The sequence below is a fragment of the Oryctolagus cuniculus genome, chromosome 6 (genome assembly GCF_964237555.1).
Source record: "Oryctolagus cuniculus chromosome 6, mOryCun1.1, whole genome shotgun sequence".
NCBI classification, from domain to species: domain Eukaryota; kingdom Metazoa; phylum Chordata; class Mammalia; order Lagomorpha; family Leporidae; genus Oryctolagus; species Oryctolagus cuniculus.
Genome location: NC_091437.1, coordinates 145,022,983 through 145,046,839, shown reverse-complemented (window position 1 = coordinate 145,046,839; position 23,857 = coordinate 145,022,983). Strand labels below are relative to the sequence as shown.

General features: G+C 38.2%; 1 protein-coding gene and 1 long non-coding RNA gene across 5 annotated transcripts in view; one reads left to right on the top strand and one right to left on the bottom strand.

The window, feature by feature from the left end:
- The window catches only part of LOC138849971 (uncharacterized), a 204,674-nt gene extending 200,336 nt beyond the window's left edge, over positions 1–4,338 (top strand). For all 4 annotated transcript variants that reach the window (XR_011389310.1, XR_011389309.1, XR_011389307.1 and 1 more), the window contains 2 exons: positions 914–1,048; positions 3,063–4,338. This is a non-coding gene — a long non-coding RNA (uncharacterized lncRNA). The remainder of the gene's footprint in view (positions 1–913; positions 1,049–3,062) is intronic.
- A 144-nt stretch (positions 4,339–4,482) lies between these two features.
- The window catches only part of MAL2 (mal, T cell differentiation protein 2), a 32,351-nt gene continuing 12,976 nt past the window's right edge, over positions 4,483–23,857 (bottom strand). The window contains exons 2-4 of the mRNA XM_002710747.5: positions 22,254–22,424; positions 10,761–10,916; positions 4,483–6,779 (exon numbers count right to left, since the gene is read on the bottom strand). Coding sequence (XP_002710793.1) covers positions 6,708–6,779; positions 10,761–10,916; positions 22,254–22,424 — 399 coding nt within the window. The 3' untranslated portion in view covers positions 4,483–6,707. The remainder of the gene's footprint in view (positions 6,780–10,760; positions 10,917–22,253; positions 22,425–23,857) is intronic.

Here is a 23,857-nt window from a genome sequence, read left to right as displayed (position 1 = left end):
TTTCTGTCCTTGTAACTTTGTAGACAGTGAAAAGATTTCATTGGAAAACAAATTTTGATAGATGCTGGAAGAATTTTGGACTCTTTAAGAGACCAATGGACAAGATGAAGTTGCCCCTTTTGCAGGGGCAGTTGATTCTGATCAGGATGGGTAGGGCTGGTATTATATAAGGGAGAGAGGGAGGAATGAACATGTAACTCAGATGATCCACTTGGGCACCTTTTGGGTACTTCCAATTGTGACCATGAATGGACAAGTGCAGTGATCCCAACTTGAGGAAGATATTGCTGTTGAGGATTCAGATTCCTAAGGAACAGGGTTTGGGTCACAGCACCAGAGAATCCACCAAGAGCTGCACAGGTAGGTGATAGACACTAGGGGAATGCCGCATGGATACTTGGGGAGACAGTGTCACTGCAGTGGCCCCAAGACAACTGCAGGGACATGGCCATGAGTCTATCCCACTGACCTTCTGTTTCCAAGTCTTCCTTTCTGGGTGACGGAAAGTCCACTGAGCAGTAGCACCCAGGGTCTGTGTGGAGAAGTGGATTTACTTGCACAGGGGCAAAAAGCAGCTGTCAGGTAGTGTGCTGTTCAGATTTCCAAGTACTGTCCACAGGGAGTGAAGTTGTTTGACAACTTCCAGTTGTGAGCATCTTCAGAATCTTCCTTCAGTTTTTGAGCAAATGAGCTCAGAGTCTTAGATTTCCATAGGGAATTTTGACCCCAAAAGTAAGAACTGATGAGGCTGAGGAAAAAGCAGATGGCAACTCTGGGAAATCCACAACCAGTGACTGGGCGTGGTACAAGGGATCATCATTTCTAGCTAGTGTTAGACGCCTTCATGGGCAGCCTTTGCATTGGAGCTCATTGTTACGTGGTTAAGACTTTTGAGTTTTACTTCTTTCACAAGGGCCAGACCTGCATCAAGGACAGAAAACTTTCCTGCTCACATCCCCTTGTCTCTCCCACTGCCATTGCCTCCAGTGAACACCTTTACTTCTGACTCCATCTTGGCTGCTTCTTCCCAAAGGACTTTCTCTCCCAGGCAAGTAAAATGTGGTCACCACTGTTGAGTATAGGCTTGGATAAATGAAGTGACTTGCCTCAAGTCATACAGCTACTTCAATGTGTTATATCATGCTGAATAACATTCATGAAACCCTGTCATTGCTGTGCAAATGATGCTTCCCTAATTCACTCTGAAAGTGTAACTATTAAAGTGAAACAAAAGCAAAACAAACCTAACTCTGCAACTTAGTCATGTGATATTGGGAAAGAGCATAAAGTATATTCACTTATTGAAAATTTCTTTGTGGTATAAAACTATATTTAGACAAGTGTTAATTCTGGGATTTAGGCAACTTTACCAAAGAAATAGGGTACCTGTCATCTTAATGAGAAGCCAAAGTGCAAGTATTGAGAAAAGTCAGTGCCTTTGTCTGCCAGACCCTATGTGAAGATGCTTCAGTTGATTATCTCGTGAACACTTCCATCAAACTAGAAATGATAAATCCACTTTTCTGACCTCCGGTCAATACCCCATATCTATAATCTCCAAAATAGAGCATTTGCACTTGCCGAGATTTGCAAGATTAATTATACAGTGTGACAAAACAAAAAGTTTTTTAACTCTTTTATTACCTACAAATTAAAATGCTCTACTAATAGTTAAAATAAGTTGACAGTAATTCATATATTTCACATACATAAACCAGGTATAAATGCTCAAAAACTAAGAAAAGTGTTAAAACCTGTTTAAAAATAACTGTTCTTCACTCAATCACTATTAAATATTTTTAGATACCTGTAATACAAGTAAATGAATAAATAGTATTCATATTCTAAAAAATTTCCACATGAAAGTTTTGGTGTATTCATTATGATGGCATATTTGCAACAACACACACAATTTTATAAAAGGCAGGTTGACTCAGAACACAAAAGCATCAGAACTTCATTGCTTCAGGTAAGCTGTATATTAACTCAGGACACCAGGCAAAATTAGAATAATCCATTAAAACTACAGATAAGGAATTCAACAAGATCATTCATCTAGACTAATTCTCTTAAAGGTTAAATCTTAGAGCTGAGATACATGAAAAGTTTAAATGCCAAATATTATATACAGATATCACACTTTAGGGTTAAAACAATGTCTGTCGTCATGTGTGATCCCAGTTAAGAGCCATAGTTATCCACTCCCACTATAATTATAGAAAAATGACAGCTTTTAGCCATTAAGTCTTAGTTCTGATCATACTTCACAGATTACCTAAGGCTATAGTGACGTCTTTGTTATGAAAGAATTGGGATACAGATCTACTTACTTTAGGTGGGATGCCTGATTTTCAAGTGCACAATTCCTCTGATGTAGAATTTTTTTTACTACACACAGATATTTAGATACCAGAGATCCTGTGTGGTTAGACTTTATCCTAGGTACACCCAGATCTAGGTTTAAAACACCTAGCTGTCGCTCCCCCTCTTCGTGGAGGAACGACACAGGACCCTGCGTTGTTCTTTCACCTGCCCGGCCCTCCCGGGGTTTGCTGCTGGTTCTTCCCGGGTTGGCTACCGTCCTTCCACCTCCGTGGAAGGGCGGTTCCCCCTGCCACTTTCCCCACTTCCGCGGGGGAGCGGCAAGTGTTCCTTCAGATAGATGTTCCTGGTGCATGTTGTCTCTCTCCTCCTTTATAGTCCTCTCCACCAATCCGTGCTCTGCTACCCACACGCCAAGTACGCTGCTCTCCTCCAATCAGGAGCAGGTCCTACAGTTTATTGGTTGAACTGGAGGCAGCTGTGTAGAAGCTGTTTACTCCTCTCCCAGCACCATATTGTGGGAGAGCAGATGCATAGAATAAGTCTTAATTCCAGTAACTTAGTCTAGTCCGAGTTGCTCCCCACACCTAGCCATTCTATTCTCAAAATTAAAGCGCTAGGGAGATCAATTTTTATAGAATGTATTGAATACAAGAGTAGGTGTTGCCACGAATTATCATCCTTCCACTAATTCAATACATGTTTCCTGAGTGCCTGCTGATTCCTCTGCTCTGTTCTAGGCATTGGGGATTTCGTTATGAACAAAGCAGATGACTGCCCTCCACAAAACTTACACTCTAGTGGAGAAGTAGGAGTAATCTGAATAGAAATTATCTGCCGTAAGTGTCCTGGAGGAAAATACAGGAAAGAAGAAATGGGAGTGGTGGTGTGAGTGGCAGCTTCAAAAACAGTTCTCTGTCAAGATGTCACTGCAAAAGAGACAACTGAGCTAAGACTCACAGAGGGTGAAGAAGCAAGCTGTGGAAGTATTTGAAAAGAATGTTCCAGAGAGAAATGGTGACCTTTTTCTAGAGAAACAGCATAACTTTCTGCAAAGCTGAACTTTTAAAACTTTACATAGTTATATAGATATATAGATATATTCATATTTGTATTCTAGAGATATCACCTCCCCTGAACTTTGGACCCTTCCAATTTGAATGTAAGTTGCCACGTGAGATGCTGGCTTCTTGAATAACAAACCTGAGCAAGATATTAAGGATGGAACCTTTGTGACAATGTCTAATCTCAGATTATTCAGATACGCAAAGGTGACATAGTCCCTGTGTAAAGATTACATGGGATATTTCTGATTAGACATTTTTGAAATCAGTTCCAGAGACAATTAGGAAGTCAGGATAATTTAGGAAAAGGCTGACTCTATGCAAGATACTGGAGCAGACTGAAGTTCCATAGTCTATGTAAGAAAGAACAGAGTGGTGAAATATTCAGGCAGCCAAGCATTGTAGGGACATTTGTAGACCAAAGCTGCCTGATTTTTCTCCATTATGTAGGTTTGGCTACATTCTTACAGCTAAAATAATGATTTCTTATTATAACAAAAACATTCTAGACTACACCTACTATAAACAAAGTCTTAAATGTTCTACTAAAAATTTCTTTGGTGCAAAAGGGTCACATGTTTGGACTTCTATGTAAAATCTGGGAGAACTGAGGCATTACCCAGAAATTCGGAGCCTGGACTTGGGAGCCAGCCTGCTGGGGTTTCCATATCACTTTCTGACTTGCAAGGTGGATGGTCCTATTTCTTTAGGTCTATGTTCTAGACCCCTAATCTTTAAAAAGGGACAGTTGCATCCATTCTACTGGGTGGTTAGGATAAGGATTAAATTAGCTAATATTTGAAAAAATGTTTAGAAATACACCAGGTATATATGAAGTACTGCATAAACACTTTTAAATAAAATAAATTGGATATAATTCTTAGCTTGTCGTATTACTCCCAAACATTTACTCAGTTTTGTGTTTATCAAAGAAAAGAATTACTGACGTTTCCTGAGAGACTCTTTTAAATAGAATTGGTTAAAATGGAAACTGTTATATTATGGGCTCTTATATATTAGAAGTACTGTCAAATTTATATCAAACTTCTAACTGAATTTCAAAGTGAATGGTATGAAAAATAAAAGACCAAAAAGATTATCAAATGAATACTTTATTAGAGTCATAACACTTATAAAATAAATTTCTTTTCCTCATGGAGTTACCAGATTTTAAAACCAACCAACACTTTCTCATTTTTACAGCTAAGATATATAAAGAAATTCTTAAATGCCACAATTTTTGTTCAAGTGCTTTGTCACTTAACTAATCATATTCTAAGGAGTCACTAGAATATGATTAATCTACAAATCTAAGTATTCACAGTTAGATGAGTTTTAGGCTTGGCTCTTAATGATCTAGAAGCAATCCATTTACAGAAATGCCACCAAAGCATTTTAATGAAATCATTTAATTAAATGCCACCAAGCACAGACCTGTTATACTTTGGAAGTAAAAGTAAAATCTCACAATTAAATCCTAGCAGACTAACTTTAAACATTTCTGACTAGAATGGACTATATACCCTTATGGCACATTTATGACTTTGTAATATACAAATCATAACACAGGTTTAGGTGTGTGGTATAGAGCTAGAAAAATCCAGGAAGTCGGATATTATAGCAATGATTTGACAAGAGTATAAAGTCATAAGACTCATTTCCTCAAGACACATACTAAAACATGTCTTCTGTCTTTATGATTTTTATCAAAAACCAAGCTACAGGAAGGTCCTTCTTCCTAGGAGATTATTAGATAAACAGCATTTATGTGATCACTGAACATTGATCATTCCTAATTCATGGTTCTTATATGTTTCATTAAAGTTAATCGCCCAGATTATACTTGGCACTCATGGGATGATTTCAGCAAGAGAGCTGAGGGCTGGAAGAAGGGATCAACTTACAGTCCTTTTTTCCCCAGAAGTAGCCCTCTTGGGGCAGGAGACAAGTACATTTCTTGGATAGCATGATGATGGGAACTGCAGTCCAACACTTACTTCTCCCATTAAATTCATATGGCACCTCTCTTTCATGACCAGGTTGTCTACAGGTTAGGGTCAAATACTTCTGTGCTTTTGGCCAGAGACAGTGTTTGCTGGCTATTATTTCAAGACTGATTCTTTTCATCTCTCACCAATGTATATGTCCAGGCTACTATCAAAACATGTAAGAATCTACAACTTTGTTATATTTAACACACCATTCAAATATAATGCAGAAAGCAATGAAAAATAATTAGAAGTAAAAAGTTAACTCTTCAAATAGCTCTATTTGGAAAAGCTGCACATACGCATACATAAATATCTGCATATTCATGCACAGGATATACAATTGTATTCTGAAGCATAAATAAATCCAAAATAAGACATAAGTAGAAGATACCAGTTCCAGTCATAATTAACGATCTCTCTGGATCTTGTTCTATGGACTCTCCAGTGACAGTCTTGCTCAGTTGTTAGGAGATCCTTATTTTGATTAAGCAACTAGGGTTTACCTCATAAATTAATTTTTTTATACCTAAGACTCTGCTTTAATTATCTTGAGAAACTGTTTGTCCCTCAAAAGGTAAGTATTTGACCGTTAACAAAAGGCAATGTGATTCCTGTGTATTAAGACTAAATATTATGTGGCTTGACTTATTAAAGTTTAAAATCTGTCATAATCAGTTCAATAAAATACAGAATAAGTAACAAAAGCTTCACACAAGAGATCAACAAGCTAGAGTGTGAGGGCCAATCTACCCTGCCTTGTTTTTTATAAATAAAGTTTTACTAAAACACAGCCATCCATTCATTTACAGATTGTCTATAGCTGATTTCATGCTACAACAGAATTGAATAGTGACCACAAAGGCTATATTGCCTGCAAAGTCTAAAATATTTATCATTGGTCCTTTATTAAAGAGGCATGCCATTCTTATTTTCCAATACAGGATACAGGTCATTAGGAAGTGATTTGAAATATGTTTTTTTTAGGAAGTTTTTGTCGCCTATTAAAATTAAGGTTCAGGTGACTCAGCAACCAAACAGTTATGGTTCTACTTTTACATGAACAGTATCTGTATATTTCATGAACATGAAAGATAGTTATCTTACAAAAAGAAAGGCAGGATGAAAGAAAGTTAAAGGCCATTTCTCTGTTAAACATCATAATAAAAATAAAATTCCATCCATGAAATAAACCAAAACTTGCCCTTAGATTCTCTCTCTACATCAAATTGTTTTTAAAATGTTGCATCTGGACAAAATGGTATCCAAATTGATCAGACATATGAAGTAGACAAATGAAAACTAACACAGGACTGTCAGTTTCCAAGGAGTGTTACGGTCGCCATCTTCGTAAAGCCAGACCCAAACTGCAACCATAACATACTGTTGTCACAAAGGCAAAAATCTAAGGAAAAAGAAAAAAAGTTGACATCAGATTTGTAACACTGACTTTAAGGAAACACTATTGTAAAGGACAACTATATGAAAATTGACAAAAATACTTCAATGCTGATGGCTACTTGTACTACTGATTTATATTTAAAACTTTTATGATGAATTGTTCTACTGTTTTATCCCCTCACATCATTACTCCTGTCTTTAAGTATTTTAGCCCCTAATAGTTTTCTCATTTGTAGATAATCTTATGTTGAACATTTGTTCACATATGTAGGCTCACTTATTAAGTATTTGGGAAGTTCCAGACACTGCTTTTAAAAATCCAGTAGGAGGTATGCACTTGTGTAATGATTTCATAGTCCAAGAAGACAGCAACTGCCAGAATTTGAGAATGCATCAAACCACTTCACATTGGAAAGTGATATTAAAACTCAGCAAAAATCCCACAGAAAGGAATCATCAGACTGGCTCTTTCCAGTGAAGGAGATAGCCCTTATGCACAAGTCTGAACTTTATATTGAATTATATTCCTTAATGTCATTCCTTAGATTCCCTTAGCATTAATTACATGTATACAACTATGTTTGGCCTTCACCTTTTTGCTGTTTCTGATTTATAGAAAACTAGAAGACAAAGCAGTACAATATGATAAAACTGGATTTCGTGCAAGGAGTATTAACCAGAAAGCTGCAGCTCTGAGATGGAATACCTGCAGAATTTTCAGTTGTTCTCCTCACTCATCTTCTGTTGGCTGTTCTCTAATATCTAATCTGGCCAATGTCCTCTGAATGTGAACGAATTAACAGTAAAAATGAATTTTCCCCTCAGGTACAGTGAAAGGAAAATGTGAAGGACTCAATATAATGTCACAAATGAATGGCTCAATCATTTTAGTGCTACTAAAACTCAGGAACTAGAGATTCAGTTAGACTGCAGTGTTTGAATGAAATGGGATTTAATGTAGAATCTGAAGCATGTTGAAATTTACTGAAGCAGCTTCACTCAAGCAGAGAGAAAGGAAAGGATAACAGGGACAAAGTCACAGAGGAGTAACAACCAGAATTCTATGATGGAGAACAATGAAAACTGAGCTATAAGGGCAAAGTGAGGCTGGTGAAAATTATTTATTTATTTATTTATTTATCTGAAAGGCAGAGTTACAGAATGAGAGATGGAGACAGGGAGAGGTCTTCCATCTGCTGGTTCACTCCCCAAAATGGCCACAAAGGCTTGGGCCAGGCCAGGCCAAAGCCAAAGCCAGGCACTTCTTCCGACTCTACCATGTGGGTGCAGGGGCTCAAGGACTTGGTCCATCCTCTGTTGCTTTCCCAGACAAATTAGCAGGAAGCTGGATGAGAAGTGGAGCAGCAGGGACTCGAACCAGTACCCATATAGGATGATGGTATTGCAGGTGGTGACTTAACCCTCAATGTGACAGTGCTGGCCCCCTAAATTTATTTATTTATTTATTTATTTTTTTAATTTTTTTTAACTTTTATTTAATGAATATAAATTTCCAAAGTACGACTTATGGATTACAATGGCTTCCCCCCCATACCGTCCCTCCCACCCACAACCCTCCCCTTTCCCACTCCCTCTCCCCTTCCATTCACATCAAGATTTATTTTATGTGTACGAAAGGCAGAGTTACGGAGAGAAAGAGAGAGTCAGAGATAGCAAGCAAGAGATCCTCCATCTGCTGATTCACTCTCCAAGTGACAGCAACAGCATGGGCTGGATTAGTCCAAAGCCAAGAGCCAGGAACGCCATCCAGATCGCTTATGTGGGTAGCAAGGACCCATGTATATGGACCATCTTCTGTTGCCTTCCCAGGAGCATTAGTATGGAACTGGATCAGAAGTGGAGCATCTGGGACTTGAACCCAGTGCTTATATGGGATACTGCCATCATAGGCAGCAGCTTAACCAACTGTACCAAAACCCATGCCCCAGCTGTTGAACCTTTAATCAGCTAGTACTTGGGGCACCTAGTATTCTTGGGAAAGTAAGATCTCAGGGTGACTATCAATAAACCAATCTGGTGCTACTTCAGTGATCCAAGAGAGGTGATGAGAATCTAGCCCACACTTGAAAGGAGGGTTCAGAAGTTAAAACACATGTAGAAGAAAATCCAAGGTAACTGATAACTAATAGGAAGAGAAAAAGTCAACTCCAAGTCCCTGAACTTTGTTTTGTAAACGATGATTTTTCTTTGTGAACTTTGGCTCACAAGCATTCTAAAAGTATGGCAGGGATGTTTAGATGAGTGGAGGAAGCTTTTTAAAAATAGATGGCCATCATTCAAGGCCCTCTTCCTGTACTTCAGCTAGTATACCTATGCTTTCACCTTCTACATGTCGGGTTATAAGTAAGATTTCATGAAGTAAAATGTTTTCAGTTAAAAAAAAATTTTTAAATTTATTTGAGAGGGAAAGAGAAGGCTGAAGTGAGGGAGAGAAATGTAGAGTGAAGAAGAGGCAGGTGGAAGAGGGAAGAAGAGAGATACAGAGACAGTGATACAGACAGACAGTGTACTCATCGACTGGTTCACTCTCCAAATGCCTGCAATGGCTGGGGCTGTTCCAGAGTCCAGACAGGGCTGGAGCCAGAAGCCAGGAACATAACATTGGTCTCCTATGTGGGTGCCAAGAAATCAAGCACTTGAGTCCACCTTCTCGCTCCCAGCATGTGCACTGGCAGGAAGTTAGTTAAGAGTCAGAGCTGGGGATCCAACCCAGGGACTTGGATGTAGGACTCAGATATCTTAACCACTAGGCTAAATACTGCTCTGGTTTCTTAAAGTCAAAATCACTGATATAAACCATAAATCTTTCAAAGCTAGAACCATGTCTTCTTTCTGTTGTAATTCCATCTTCAGTCCAGTTCATCATAAGCACTCAATGAATTTTGATAAATCCTAACACAGACTTGTAAAACTTACATTAATAGCTCTTAAAATCATGTCTTTCCCTTTTCAAAATCAAGATTCTAGACCTGTGTTGTCCAGTATGATAGCAACTAACCATATGTCACTATTTATACAAAAATTCAGTTCCTTAGTAATACTAGCTACATTTTCATTACCCAATAGCCACAAGTGGCTGGTGACCACCATATTTAACATCACAATATAGAATGTCCCTATCACTGTAGAAAATTTTACTGTACAGGGGTGCTTCCAACAAGTTTCAATGGCTATAAGGAAGTACCAGGTTATTCGTGGGCTAATTGGGTAAAATAGTAAAACATCTGGTGACTAATTTGCTAGACAGTCATATTAAACATTAAGGCATTTCAGGAAATAATTTGGACTTCTGAGATCTTAAAAATTACCTATAAGAACACAAATAATATCACTTTTCAAATTACCAATATCAATACAAAATGACAAATTTATCCCATTAATGAAGAGGATTTAAAAAATCCCAAAGTTTTCCACTGGAATGTGTTTCCTCTGTATGTCATCTACTGTAATTGTTGGCTTATTGGTCTCCTTCACTAACCTGCACTTCCTCGATTGTAGGCATTACAAGTTTTTCACCCCTTTCCCCACACTCAGAAAATTACCTGTCACACAGAAGGCCTGCAGTAAATATTCACTGCGTTAAAATGAATTATAAATAGGTATTGAATACTAAAGAGCAAAGAAGGGAACAATTCTTCCTTACCATGTTTGAAAGTTAAAAGAAGTAAAAAGCACAATTAATTCCCTTTCAAAAGGAGACTTTGCTGTGAAAAGCCAAGTTGAACTACTGCCTTGCTGTAGTTTTCCATGAATGTCAACCTTTTTTTGTGTTCCAGTTCAATCATCCATACCTCTAGGGTTGATAACAGTACTTTGTTCATAAGGTTATGGTACAGATAAATGGCTATTATATGTTTAATGCTAATGGCTATTATTATAGAAGACTGGTGTTGCCTCAGGAGATTCTTAGAGACCTTGAGGGAGGAGAGGAAATGCAGGTGAACTGTACTTATTGAATACTCACTGTGGCTGCTACGTTTATGTTATACTGGTTATTACTCAGGAGAGGTTGTACAGACATGGTCATGTTGCAATGCAGATTGTGCAGGGATGTTGCTGCTGCTTCCAATAAAAAGGCTCCAAAGTAGAAAACAAACACTGTAAAATGGTAGGCAAAATCCTGAAAGAGGAGAGGAAAGACATCTACAATGAAAAATAATAAGATTTTCTATTACTTATTTCAAACAATCAAGTTTAAATTCAGGAAGATAAAAACATTTAATCAAACAGTCTTAAGTATACTTGTGGTGTATTTGCACTGTGTTAGCAATGTTAGGCCATTAGAATGCAAATGAAAAACAACTTATAAGTCTTAATTGGTAAAGTAGCAAACCTTCTGAAAGACTAAATTTTATAATGAAATGTATAATTTCAGTGTGGATTAAGAAGCCACAGAGATCAGAATTAGTTAACATAAGATACAAAAGGGATACAATACACTAACTTTAAAAGTAAAACAGCATTCCAATGATATATTTTTAGTCAATTATCTATATTAACTGTAAAATTATTTTATATTTGAGAAATCACTAGTTTCATATTTAAGATCTTCATTCCATACATTGAAAGTCATGGAAGACTTTTTTTAAAATACAATTCAAAGACATATGTCCCTATGTTCTATTACAAACAAATACATCATATGCTTCTAAAAAAATCTGGGAACTGAATTATTTATTAGGCTATTTTGTATGTTGTCGGCATTAATGTGAAGCATAACTCTATTAAAATTGTCTCACCTGAATTAATATACCACTATTACACTGCTCTTTATTTTTAACAGCTCCCATATACCAGTTATACATATTATTACTCATCCTTACAACCACATTTATTACCTTCATTTTACAAACAGAGAATTTCTTTTCAGTTAAATGACTGTCCCAGAACCACATAAAAATTAACTTTTAAAGGGGTAATTCAAACTTACATAGTCTCTCTGCTTCAAAAGTCCACTTTCTTTTTTATAAAATATTTTAATTGACAAAAATTGTCCACATTTATCATATACAATATGTTTTGAATATATATGCATAATGGAATAGCTAAATTGAGCTAAGTAATGTATACATTGTCTCACATACTTTTCTCCTTTGTGGTGAGAACACTTACAGTCTACTCTTAGATAATTTTTAAGAATACAATACATTGGTATTAACTAGTCACCATGCTGTATAATAGATATTTTGAAGTTATTCTTTCCTTCTAATTGAAATTTTGTATCTTCTGGTCAATATCACTTGAAGCTCCCCTCTCCCTCCCAGTCCCTGGCAACCACCATTCTACTCTTAGAACTCAACTTTTTTGGATTTTAGATACAAGTGCAGTCATACAGTGTATTTTCTCTGTGCCTGATTGCTTTCACTTGATATTATGTCCTCCATGTTCATCTATGTTGTTGCAAGTGACATGATTCCTTCTTTGTAAAGGCTGACTAGTATAGATGGAGGAGGATACTTTGAAAAGTTCACTAAGAAATGGAATTAGGCCGGCGCCACGACTCACTAGGCTAATCCTCCACCTGCGGCGCCAGCACCCCAGGTTCTAGTCCCAGTTGGGGCGCCAGATTCTGTCCTGGTTGCTCCTCTTCCAGTCCAGCTCTCTGCTGTGGCCTGGGAAGGCAGTGGAGGATGGCCCAAGTTTTTGGGCCTTGCACCTGCGTGGGAGACCAGGAGGAAGCACCTGGCTCCTGGCTTCGGATCGGCACAGTATGCTGACCACAGTAGCCATTTGGGGGGGGTGAACCAATGGAAGGAAGACCTTTCTGTCTCTCTCTCACTGTCTACTCTGCCTGTCAAAAAAAAAAAAAAAAAAGGAAAAAGAAATGGAATTAAAAGATAGGTTAATTTTGGTCCAAAATAGTTTCAAATTCTTGCATGTTTTTTTTTTTTCATAATACACAATGTCCATGAAGTTTCTGAAAAACTCTCCTATACCACATTTTTTAATCAATTCATCCTAAGCGCTAAGTGATAGACACTTAGGTTTATTCCTTATCTTGGCTCTTATAAATAATGCTGCAGTGAGCAAGGGAGTGCAGACTTGTCTTACGGATTTCACTTCCCCTGGATATATGCCCAGTAGTGGACTGCTACATCATAAGGTAGTTTTAATTTTTTGAAACACCTCCATACTATGTTCCATAATGATAGCACTAATGTATATTCCCACCAATAGTATGCAAGTGTCCTTTCAAAGTCCACCTTCTTTCTCTCTATCAAACTGCCTCTATTATCGATGTAGCAATATTGCAAAAAAAATACTGCCCTGCCTCGGTAAACGCCCAGACAGCAAACAGTATTGTCCATAGGAATTGTCTTATTATACCCAGAGTAATCTGCTAGGACAAATTTAACTAACCAGGAGTGAGAATTATAATAGCATACTGCTAAAAATGCTTTCAACCAAGCACCTCTTATTTGTGAATTGATCTAATCTCAAAAGATTTAGGAAAATTGTTTCATACTGGTCATGAGTCTAATGTATAGGAGAAATGCTCAAGTACATTCAACAAATGTTAGTTGATAAAAGTTAAAATCTAAATTTGTAGTGATTAAATGAAACAGAGCTGAATCCTAATTATCTGAATTCATTAGAGGCTCATTAAATTTACTAAGGTGGAGTCTCAGAAACAATTTGTCTTAAAACAAAGAACAGCGAGCGACACGACCTGCAATTCTTGGTGTAACCTGGCTCTTACTTTTTTTACTACCTGATTCCTCTTTGCGCATCAGCCATGCTGGCCTCCTATTGGTCCCTAGGAAGTGCTCTGTATCTTAAGGTTGAAATTCTACACATGGCAGTGCTTCTAGAGTCTTCCATAATCCAGTACTGCTTGAGTTTGCCTTTCCTTTTCTATGCCTGACCAATTTTCTTTCTTCATTCCTTTCCCGGACTATCAATTTAATTGTTATTTGAAAGCTTTCCTTGCTGCTTCCCTTTTTATTTTTCACAGGTGTCTCTACACAATAATGTTCTTGTACTCTGAACTCTGTGTTTGGGCATCTTATCCAGTTGTTCTTGAAGTCAGATCACAGTATACCCTGAAGTGTTGGAGGAAATGATACAGTATGCAATTTGTGGTAATGTCAATACAAACATCATCATGCAGGTTGCTAGAGCCAGGCATTTAAACTACAGTGGAGAATTTCCTCTTTGAAAAGTAGTTCCTGGTGTGCCACTGGGCTATGGTGGAGAAGTAGCACCCGATCTTGAGGCAATAAGAGATAGGCATCCAGAACTGCTTATTACGGGTTGGGTTCTGTGGAAGCCATCAAGTCCCACTGGAGGTGGGCCAGCAGCATTCTTAAAATGGGAGTGGCATGTCTGTTATCAATCACTCAGCAGGGCCAGAGGGCATGAAATCAGCTGTATGAGCAGGCAGGCAGGCTTCCAAACCACTTACCAGGATGCAATAGTCCTGTTTTCTCAGCTCATACCTAAGGACACACAGAGGAGGGGGACTCTCTTACATCTCACTTAGGACAAAAGAAAAACCTTGAGTTTTGATTATGGTAGAGTTGGTTTGACATGCAGTTGAAAAGTGAAAAGGGACAGCAGCTGCATATACTCACATGTGTATTGTAGTTACACTCATTGTTGGCTTTGAAAGATAGTATTTAGGATATATGGGAGGACCTATGTCCAAGGTAAGAATATACATAGATTTTTACAGTCATTGGGAAATGACCTGTCAGGCTGGTCAGGACCATGGGAGGAAAGAGATAAAAGGTTCAGAGGAAAGGAAGATATATAAGATTAGACATGAAGATCATTCTGTCACACTATCTCATGACTATCATGGAATATCACATATACAAATGCCTTTTTCAGTTGATGTTATCAAGACTTTGCTATTGATCACTATATATATATAATTGGCATTATGGCATATGAATTAAGTAGCCAGTTAGGGGAACACAGTTATGGGAAGGACCAGTAGCTGATGGCATCAACTATTAATTGCCAAAGGTGATCTATCTGTGTCTCTTCCAAATGTTGAACCTGCCAACAGAGACCAAGCCTGAGCCCCTGATCTGGCACTATTCTCTAGGGAAATAACCAGCCACCTACCCTAAGCTACAGAAAATTATGCTTTCACCTTACTGGAGGACATAATGGTCCATCCTCACAAGAACTGAAACACTTATTGAATGGTTCATTCCCATAAGAATAAACATATCCAAAATATTGACTTGCTTTCTCTTCCTCCACAGCCAGAATATAGATCCAAGCAACCTGCAGAGCAGACTGCTTGATGTATAGACATCTACACATCACAGCTTCTGACCAAGTAACCAATTTCTCTGCAAAGGAAGAGTGGGGATAGGTGCATGATCAGAAACTGGATCATATACTGTGCAGAAGCTGCTGTCCTGATAACACAGTGGGCTGCCTGGCTGAAGGCACAGTTTGGTGGCAATACTCTGTGAGGAAGGGTGCTCTTCACCATACAGCAGATGCATACTGAAGAATTTCTACACGCTTTTGTATCCTCACTTGAAGAGTAGAAATCGAGGAGTAGAGGCAGTAGTTTTTCCACCTTCTATCACTCCCATCATCTGTAGAAGACTTTGTGATTTCTGTTGTCACAACTTTTGGCTTTGCATTGTTAGGGGTGCTGGTCCCTAGAAGGGAATGCCCCTGCCAGAGCATGCAAGCTCTGGGTCCCAATGAACTATAAGCTATGCTTGCAACCTGAGCATCTGTACTCCTTCTGTCCAGGTATGAAGAGGAGCCACCATCTTGATAAGGAAAGTTGACTCTTACTATCAAGAGACGGTAGGTTTGTTGTTGGACAGGAGAGCAGAAAGAAGTTTGCAAGTACACGTCAAAAAGTTTTTGGGAAATTGGAATGAAAATATATTTATTTTGGTGCAAATAAGTTTAAACCCATGCATAGTTTTTCATAATAGATATTTTCCATACATTTCTTGAAGACCCCTCATATGCATGGATTTCGATTTTTGGCAGCAAAATAATCACATATTTTAATTAAATTTTCCACAGACTTTTTAGAGTACCTTTTTATGTGGTCCTAGAATATGTGCCACAAGGAAAGCAGGGGTTAGTTTAAGTGAAACTCAGGTGATCTACTTGGGGGCCTCTTAGAATACTCTTCCACAATTGTAACTAAAAATGGACAGGTGCAACAGCACTGGCCTGAAGAAAGATGGTTACCAGAGCCTTGGATTTCCTTAGAAAAAAGTGTTAAGTTATAGGAGCAGATAAACCAGTGAGACCAGCAAATCTGAGAGCTGACCAAAAGAAATATAAAATCATTAGAGGAAGAGGGTGATGATGGGTAGCAGGTGCATGGAGATGAGAAGCAGCAAAAGGACTGTAGTTTTTCCCTAACCTCTCTTGAAGCGCTCCTTCAGAACGAGCAGCTCACTAGAATCCTGAAGGATCAACTATTGAAACACGAATGGGGAAGCGGGTCTACATGGTACAAGGATAAGGCTGTAGCACCTGGAATTATATACTGTACATATTGTCCTTCAAGAAAGAATTGATATTCAGCTGTAAGGAGCAGGTAGCTGACAGCCTCTGGCCTCAGTGTATGGAAGATCTGTTGCAGTGTTTGAACCAACATTCTTCCTGGGTAGCCTCATCTACCTACAACACAGTGGGGATATCAGCATTTGGCCATTTGTGTCCAGTGCAAACTCTTTAAATGGCAGACAGTGCTTTGGAGCTTCTCATGGATTTGGCCACTGTTGTGTCCAGTGGCATTGCCATCTGCCTTATCCTTCCTCCTCATCCATTACCTTTCTCAGGTATTATCTGCTTTTCTTCAAATATAAAAGGCCCTTACACTTTTGAATCCACCTTAGAGTCTGATCCCCAGTGGGCTTGAGATGACACCTGCTCTTCTGGCAGGCCAAGCTTTCCTTTCTTGGCTGTTACCATAATTTTAATTAATAAATTAATTGTGAGCTTATTTCTTTACTGCTATTGCCAGCTACAGCAAATTATTATTTTTACATTGAATTTATTCTAAGAATATACATATTTTTCAAACTTTTGGAAAGGAATTGGGTCAAGGGGATATCATATTGTGCCATTCAAAACTGCACTAGTAATTCTACAGCAAACTCTTGAAAAGTAAATGGTCAGGTAGTCTGCAACTATTCCTAAACCCCCACATGTATATTTGGCCATCCTGAGTGTTTTATTCCAATTCCTACTGTGTGTGGGATGTATGTGAGAAGATCTTCCATAAGGTTTATTTCATTGTTGTGGACAACTGAGATCACTTTTAGTAAGCCAGAGGTTCTCAAACATTAACATGTATCAGAATCACCTAGAAAGCTTGTTCCAACACAAGCTACGAGGCCAAACCCCTAGAGTTTCTGACTAGTAGGTCTGGGTGCAATAAGAGAATGTCACTTCTGACAAATTTCCAGGTGATCACTCTGAACCACTGTCCATGGCACACCCCAGTAGTAGATGACCACACTCCCTCACCCCCTTTCTCCATCTTCATTTACTCTGGCTCCTCACCAATTTTCTCAAAGATCACACTTCTCAGAGTACAGACCAATTGTCATTATATTTTCCCTGGACAATCTCAGTCTCAAGCCTAGTTTGTTTTCTCAGCAACCAGTGACTACCCCTCACATTCTTATCTTGAGTCCAGGCTTTGCTTTGCAGTGCAGGGTCAAGTTTCCACTAACTAGTTAAAAAAGAAAAGCTTCATTGTACGTAGAGGGGTCCTGATTTATATAACAGCAGCATAAAAAAGGGTACAGCAGCTACTTTGAAATTTAGTTTTCTTATTTATAAATTAAGGACTACGGTGGGTATTTAGCCCAGCAGTTAAGATCCTGCTTCCCACGTTACAATACTCAGATTTGATTTCCAGCCCCAGTACCCGCCTCCAGTTTCCTCCCAGTGAAAATTCTGCGATGTAGTGGTAATGGTTTTAGAAATTCTCTTCTTGCTACCCACATAGGATACCTGGATTTCATTACTGGTTCCCCAGTTCTGGTCCTGGCCCAGCTCTCCCTGTTGCAGGCATTTGGGGAGTGAACCAGTCTGTCTATCTGTCTCTCTCTGATTTTAAGATAAATCAAAAACATGAAAATATATAAATGATGGCAGTAATAATTGTCATCCAAAAATAATTGTCATAAAGGTCAAAATAGTAAATTAAAAGTAAATGAAGGTAGGGACAGAAAATATAGCTCCAGACATTTAAGATATGAAGTGATTTACTCAAAATGTGTGTGACAACTACACTTTGGGGGACTAAAGGGGAGGGGAACACATATAACTGAACAGGATTTTTAAAATACCTATAATTTTTCTAAAATACATCTCTCATTTATACCCCTACCTCACAATCAGAAAAAGAAACATGGAATCTCTTGTTCAAAATTAGACAAAAAGGATATTATTTCATCCCCAGAAATATAAGACACAAAGGAAAACTGTTTAAAAATCAAAACCTACATCTTTTCCCCATTATCAGAATGGAGCAACATATTAGCACTTAATACGTTTTAACATATATATATATTTATTTAAATATTAACTTATTTATTTGGAAGGCTGAATTACAGAGAGAGAAAGAGAGAGAGAGATAGAAAGAGAGAGAGAGAGAGGGAGAGAAATAGAGATAGATATTGATCTTCCATCTCCTGGTTCACTCCCCAAATGGCTGCAAGGGCTGGGGTTGGGCCAGGTCAAAATCAGGAGCCCGGAACTCTATATGACTCTCCTATGTGGGTGCAGGTGACGAATCACCTGGGCCATCTTCTGCTACTTTCCCTGGCACATTAGCAGGGAGATGGACTGGAAACAGAGCAGCTAGGACTGGGACTCGAACTGGCACTTATAATAGATGCTGGCATTGCAGGTGGTAGGCAGCTAAACTTGTCATGCCACAACATTGGCCTCACATATTATGTTCTTATTTCATCATTTATACCAAACTGAAAAACTAGAGAAAATGTGGAAAATATACAGTATGAATGTTAATTTGTTAGTTTGTTAATGAATGTTAATTATGTTATTGGTAATGAAAATAGAAATATTCTAGTCAGAATACTACAACAAATACTTTGTAAAAAATACATCCTTTTTCAAATGTATTCTTGTTCCCTTTAAGAATGGTATTCAGGTGGCATTAAACTATTATTACAGGAAAAAACAATTTTTTTAGCAACTCCTGCTGAACAGTTTCAGAAATTAGCAATTAAAAATCATCACCATCTGGTGATGACTGTGTGATAAGCATGGCTCAAAAATTTCCTGGCTGAGAGTGTACAAGATATGTTACAAATCCCATCAGAATCAAACCATGCAATTCAAAATAACTAAATATGAAAAAGGCACCCATTCTAAACAGGAAAAGCACTTAATCAAGTCCCTGAAGGAAAGAGTTACTCTTTGCAAGTGTGTCCCCCATACAATGAGCCACACGCAACACAGCCACAGCACCGCACAGCATGTATTCCTATTATAGCTTGAGACCTCCAATCTGAAAATCCCAAATGTTCCCACATGTGAACATTTTTGAGTGGTAAAGAGTATGCAAATCCTCCCAAATTCAAAAACTCCAAAACCCGAAACAGTTCTGTACCCAAGCATTTTGGACAAAGAATAGTCAAGCTCCATCACATCTTTGCTTCTGTGAGAATGGACCATTCCAGATAAAAATCCCCAGGTTAATCTTTGCAGGTAACCCTTGCAACAGACTGATAGGTCTTTCTAATTGTAACTGTCACCTCAAGATTGTGGGTAATTGGAACAACATTCTTACATTTTATTGTTGAATATCAAATATAATGCCACAAATGGGCTGGGAATGCAAATATAGGAAAACTAGGAAATTCATAAGGGCATTCAATGTTGGACTTCATATCAAAGACTTAATACAATAAAAAAGAAACAAGATGATATAGATATATGTCTAAAAAGACTAGAAATGATATTGAAGAATATTTAAACATTAGTGAGGCATGTGCACTAACCAATTAGAAAGAATATGGCCATTGAAAGATCATGGAGTCACTACTTGTCCATGTAATAACCCTTTAGTTGCTGGGCTCTTAGGAGATTCAGGAATGTCCCAGAAGAAGGGTCAAAATAGGATGGTGGGTGTCAAAATATTTGGTGAGATGAAATCAATTTTGGCAATGACTGTAAATTATCTAATATTGAAGCATCAGCAGGCCTACAAGTAGAACATGCTGGCCTGATACTAGAAGAACTTGGTGCCCAACATTAGGCATAGACTGATTCATTTATACATTTTTATAGGGAAGTTGGACATTTGGAAAGAAAAGCTTAAGCCTCTATATGTAGCCTAAATAAGGACCCTTGACTTTTATCACATAACCAAGAATTGGGAATATTTTTGTTATTAATGAGAAATTAAGTCAAAGATGCAGGAACACACTATCTCAGAAACCTAAGGACTTTCAAGAATCTAAATTGCAAGTCTCAGTGTGGTTAAGGTATTGCATCATTACTGCTTCATTACTATCAGTTAGACACAAAGTATAATTCATTATTTCCAATATCCCCCACTAGTATCTGGTAAAACAGATATCATTAGTAGCATTTTACAAAAATTCTGATATATTAACTATTTTGACCAAGACTATACAGCTATCAAGCAAGCCAGACATATGCCCATGCATGACAATATGTGCATGATTGTAACCACTGAATTCTACTCCTTCCTTGGCTTTATTAAACTGAACTGGGTGCCACCTGCCCATGGGCTGGCTTAAAGGCCAGGCATTTTCAATGAATTTTGCTGCTGATAATATTTGTGTTGATATTTCTCCTCTCATCTTTTATAAATAAAGTACATATGTATTTTCCGCTAACATCTGACCTAATTCTGCTGAATATATTGCTATTATACTCGACAGCAACATACAAAGGTACTTTAAAAAGTCCATTGAAGGGCCAGCATTGTAGCATACGTGATGTTGGCATCCCATATGAGAACTGACTGCTCCACTTCCGATCCAGCTCTCTGCTAATTTTCCTGGGCATGCAGGCGAAGATGGCCTTGGTGCAGTGCCTGAGGCCCTGACACCCATGTGGGAGAACCAGATGGAGTTCCACTGAGTCAGCCCTGGCTGTTGTGGGTACTGGGGCATGAACCAGTGGATGGATCTCTCTCTCTCTCTCTCTCTCTCTCTCTCCTTCCCTCCCTCTATCCCTCTCCTGGATTTCAAATAAATAAGTCAATTAAAAAATTCAGTGGAAAGTTACAATGAGACTGGTGTTGTGGGCAAAGCCACTGCCATATATGCAATGGTTCAAGTCCCAGTTGCTCCACTTCTGATCCAGCTACCTGGGAAAGCAGTGGAAGATGGCATAAGTGCCTGGGCTCTTGAATCTACATGACACGCCCAGAAGAAGCTCCTGGTTTCTGGCTTCGGTTGGCCCAGCCCTGGCCATTGTGGCCATTTGGGGAGTGAACCAGCAGATGGAAGATCTCTTTGTTCCTCCCCCTCTCTATCTATAACTCTGCCTTCAAATGAATAAAATCTTTAAAAAATTTTAAATATCCACATTATGAGAAGACTATGTATGGATTTCAGATCTTTTTATACCAAATATTCTATTTTCCATGAACTATTTGATGTACCCTGTGGATAAAGACTGACTAAAGGTCTGAGTTAAGTTTCTAAACAACAAAATGGGGTCAGAATCTAGGGGAGGTTCTTCATGAACTTCACTAAAGCACTACCTACTATGGACTAGAATTCATGCTACACTGGGCCATTCTGAAACAGTCTCAGAGAATGAATGACCACAGGTATGAAAGAAAGGCTCCATATATTACATATATTACACAGGAATACAGGAAGTAAGATGATCCAATTTAATGTTATCATAATTAAGCATTGTATTGATTGAAAATTCATTTTTAAAAACTCATCAATTCTTCATTAAGTCAGGAGTTAATTATACACATAAAACATGACCTTTTCCTAAGTATTTTAGAGAACAATATATATATAACTAATTGTGTCCTGAAAAAGTGTGTGTGTATATACATATATACATATTTGTGTATATATTTGTATACCTATCTGTATATTTAAATGGCTGAAGCAGAAATAAATGGAAAATTTCAAGATATATGTTACAGCATTCATCTTCCAAATGTAAATGTTCAGCTGTTTAGTACTTATAATGCAATTCATTCGTTGTATGAAATGAAATAATTTTTGAGTAAAAGTCATCTAAGTCATAAAGGAGTAACAGAATGATTTCTTAGTTAATACAAGCATTTCCCAAGGTGGCATCCTGACATCCCACAAGGCAACTATGCAGCATTACAGTGGCCCCTGTGTTCAGACCTATTCTTTCCCAGCAGAGTCAACAGACAGACAGAACAGGGACTTGGGTATGGCAGAATAAAATGAGATGTTTATAAGTTTCTCACATTTTTTCCAACATACATCAAATAAAAAGTTCTTACCAGCAAGTTCCAGTTGGCATTAATTTGAGTCACCATGCCAGACAGGAATACGCCCAGAAAGAGGAGGGAGAAAAAAAAGGCTGCCACAGACACAAACATGACCCATCCTTGTAGCAGAGGTAGAGGAACGTTGGAGGAGGCAACCAAAATCCAGACGAGGCCCCCAAACAGCTGAAAGAGAAAAAGAAAGAGGGTAACAGGTTTGCTTCGATAATATATTTTATACAACTGAATTAAACACCTTCCCCCCTTTTTTCCCCCTTAGACCCCTGCAACCCCATCCTTTAACCTTTTTCTTTCATATGGCAGATGCCTTCTTTCCTCTGGTCCAAGACCAGATCTTCTATTTGAAGACCTGATGACTCCATACCTGTATCTCTTCCTCAGCCTCCAACAGGTCCAGAACTCTTGTTATTTAAAAATATCTTTTGACATAGGATAAGTCAGCTAGAAAGATAAAGTTCATGAGGAGAAGCCACACCTCCCCCACTCTGTGTAATCATATCCACCCACCTGTCAATCAAACGACCTCTTCACCAGGAAGTAGTTACCTTAATTGGGACCTAGGGCAGTACCATGTAAACACTTCTGTTTCTAAGCTCATAAGAAATTGGGTGAAGCGAAAGCTCCCTCCTTGTAGCCCCAGAGCGAAAGTCCCTCTTTACCTTTCCTGGCCAACTCTCCCAAAATAAAGCCCATAAATGCCTGTGTATTTTCCTCACTTGGTAAATAAACATTGTTGCATTGCACGTCTGTTTGTGCCTGTATTTATAATTCTTTTCTAAGTAAAAGGCAACAATCTGCAATACATTTGTAGGCCCAACGTAGCCCACAACACTTTTGACTCCACTGCCTCTCCGACTATCACTATGTTGACGCATTTTCCTTTTCATTCAGCCATTTTTACAAATTCATCTTAACATGGTCTCTATTTCCTCCCTTCATGGCTGCTCTTCAAACCAAGATAAATTGGCTTCTGTTCTCACTACTACTTAGACAATTTATCAGTAAAGTATGGCTGTAACTTCCTAATTTGTGACATCTAAGGATTACTAAATCATGATTTATTTGCACATTTAATATTACTGTCTATGTACAGAATAAAAAGTTGCAGTTGTTGCACATGATAGTAAACAATAAAAACTACCATCATTAATTATGTACCATAATTGACATGAGAATAAGTAGATATTCACAGATTCAATAGTCAATAAATACCTATTTCAAGTCAGCATTGTGTCAGGTTCTGGGAATAAAATGATAAACAAGGTACACATGGTCTCTGGTTTTGCAAAGTTCACATTACATTACAGGGAAGAAACAACTAAACAAGAGATTAAAATGCTGCTTCATACATGTCACAAATGGACAAACATCAGATACTACAGGTCCTCAAAGAAAGGGTTGTCATTCCAGATTTTAAAAGTTGAGAAAAAACTTCCTAAAAATAACAACCTGAAGGACAGGGCTGGGGGATGAAGTGAGAGAAGTGTGTTCCAGGGTAGGGGATGAATCTTGAGAGGATGTAGGAGGAGCAGAGAGCCACACATAGGTGAAAGAGAGTTGGGCATGACAAGAGTGCCAAGGGAGAATGGAGAAAGTTG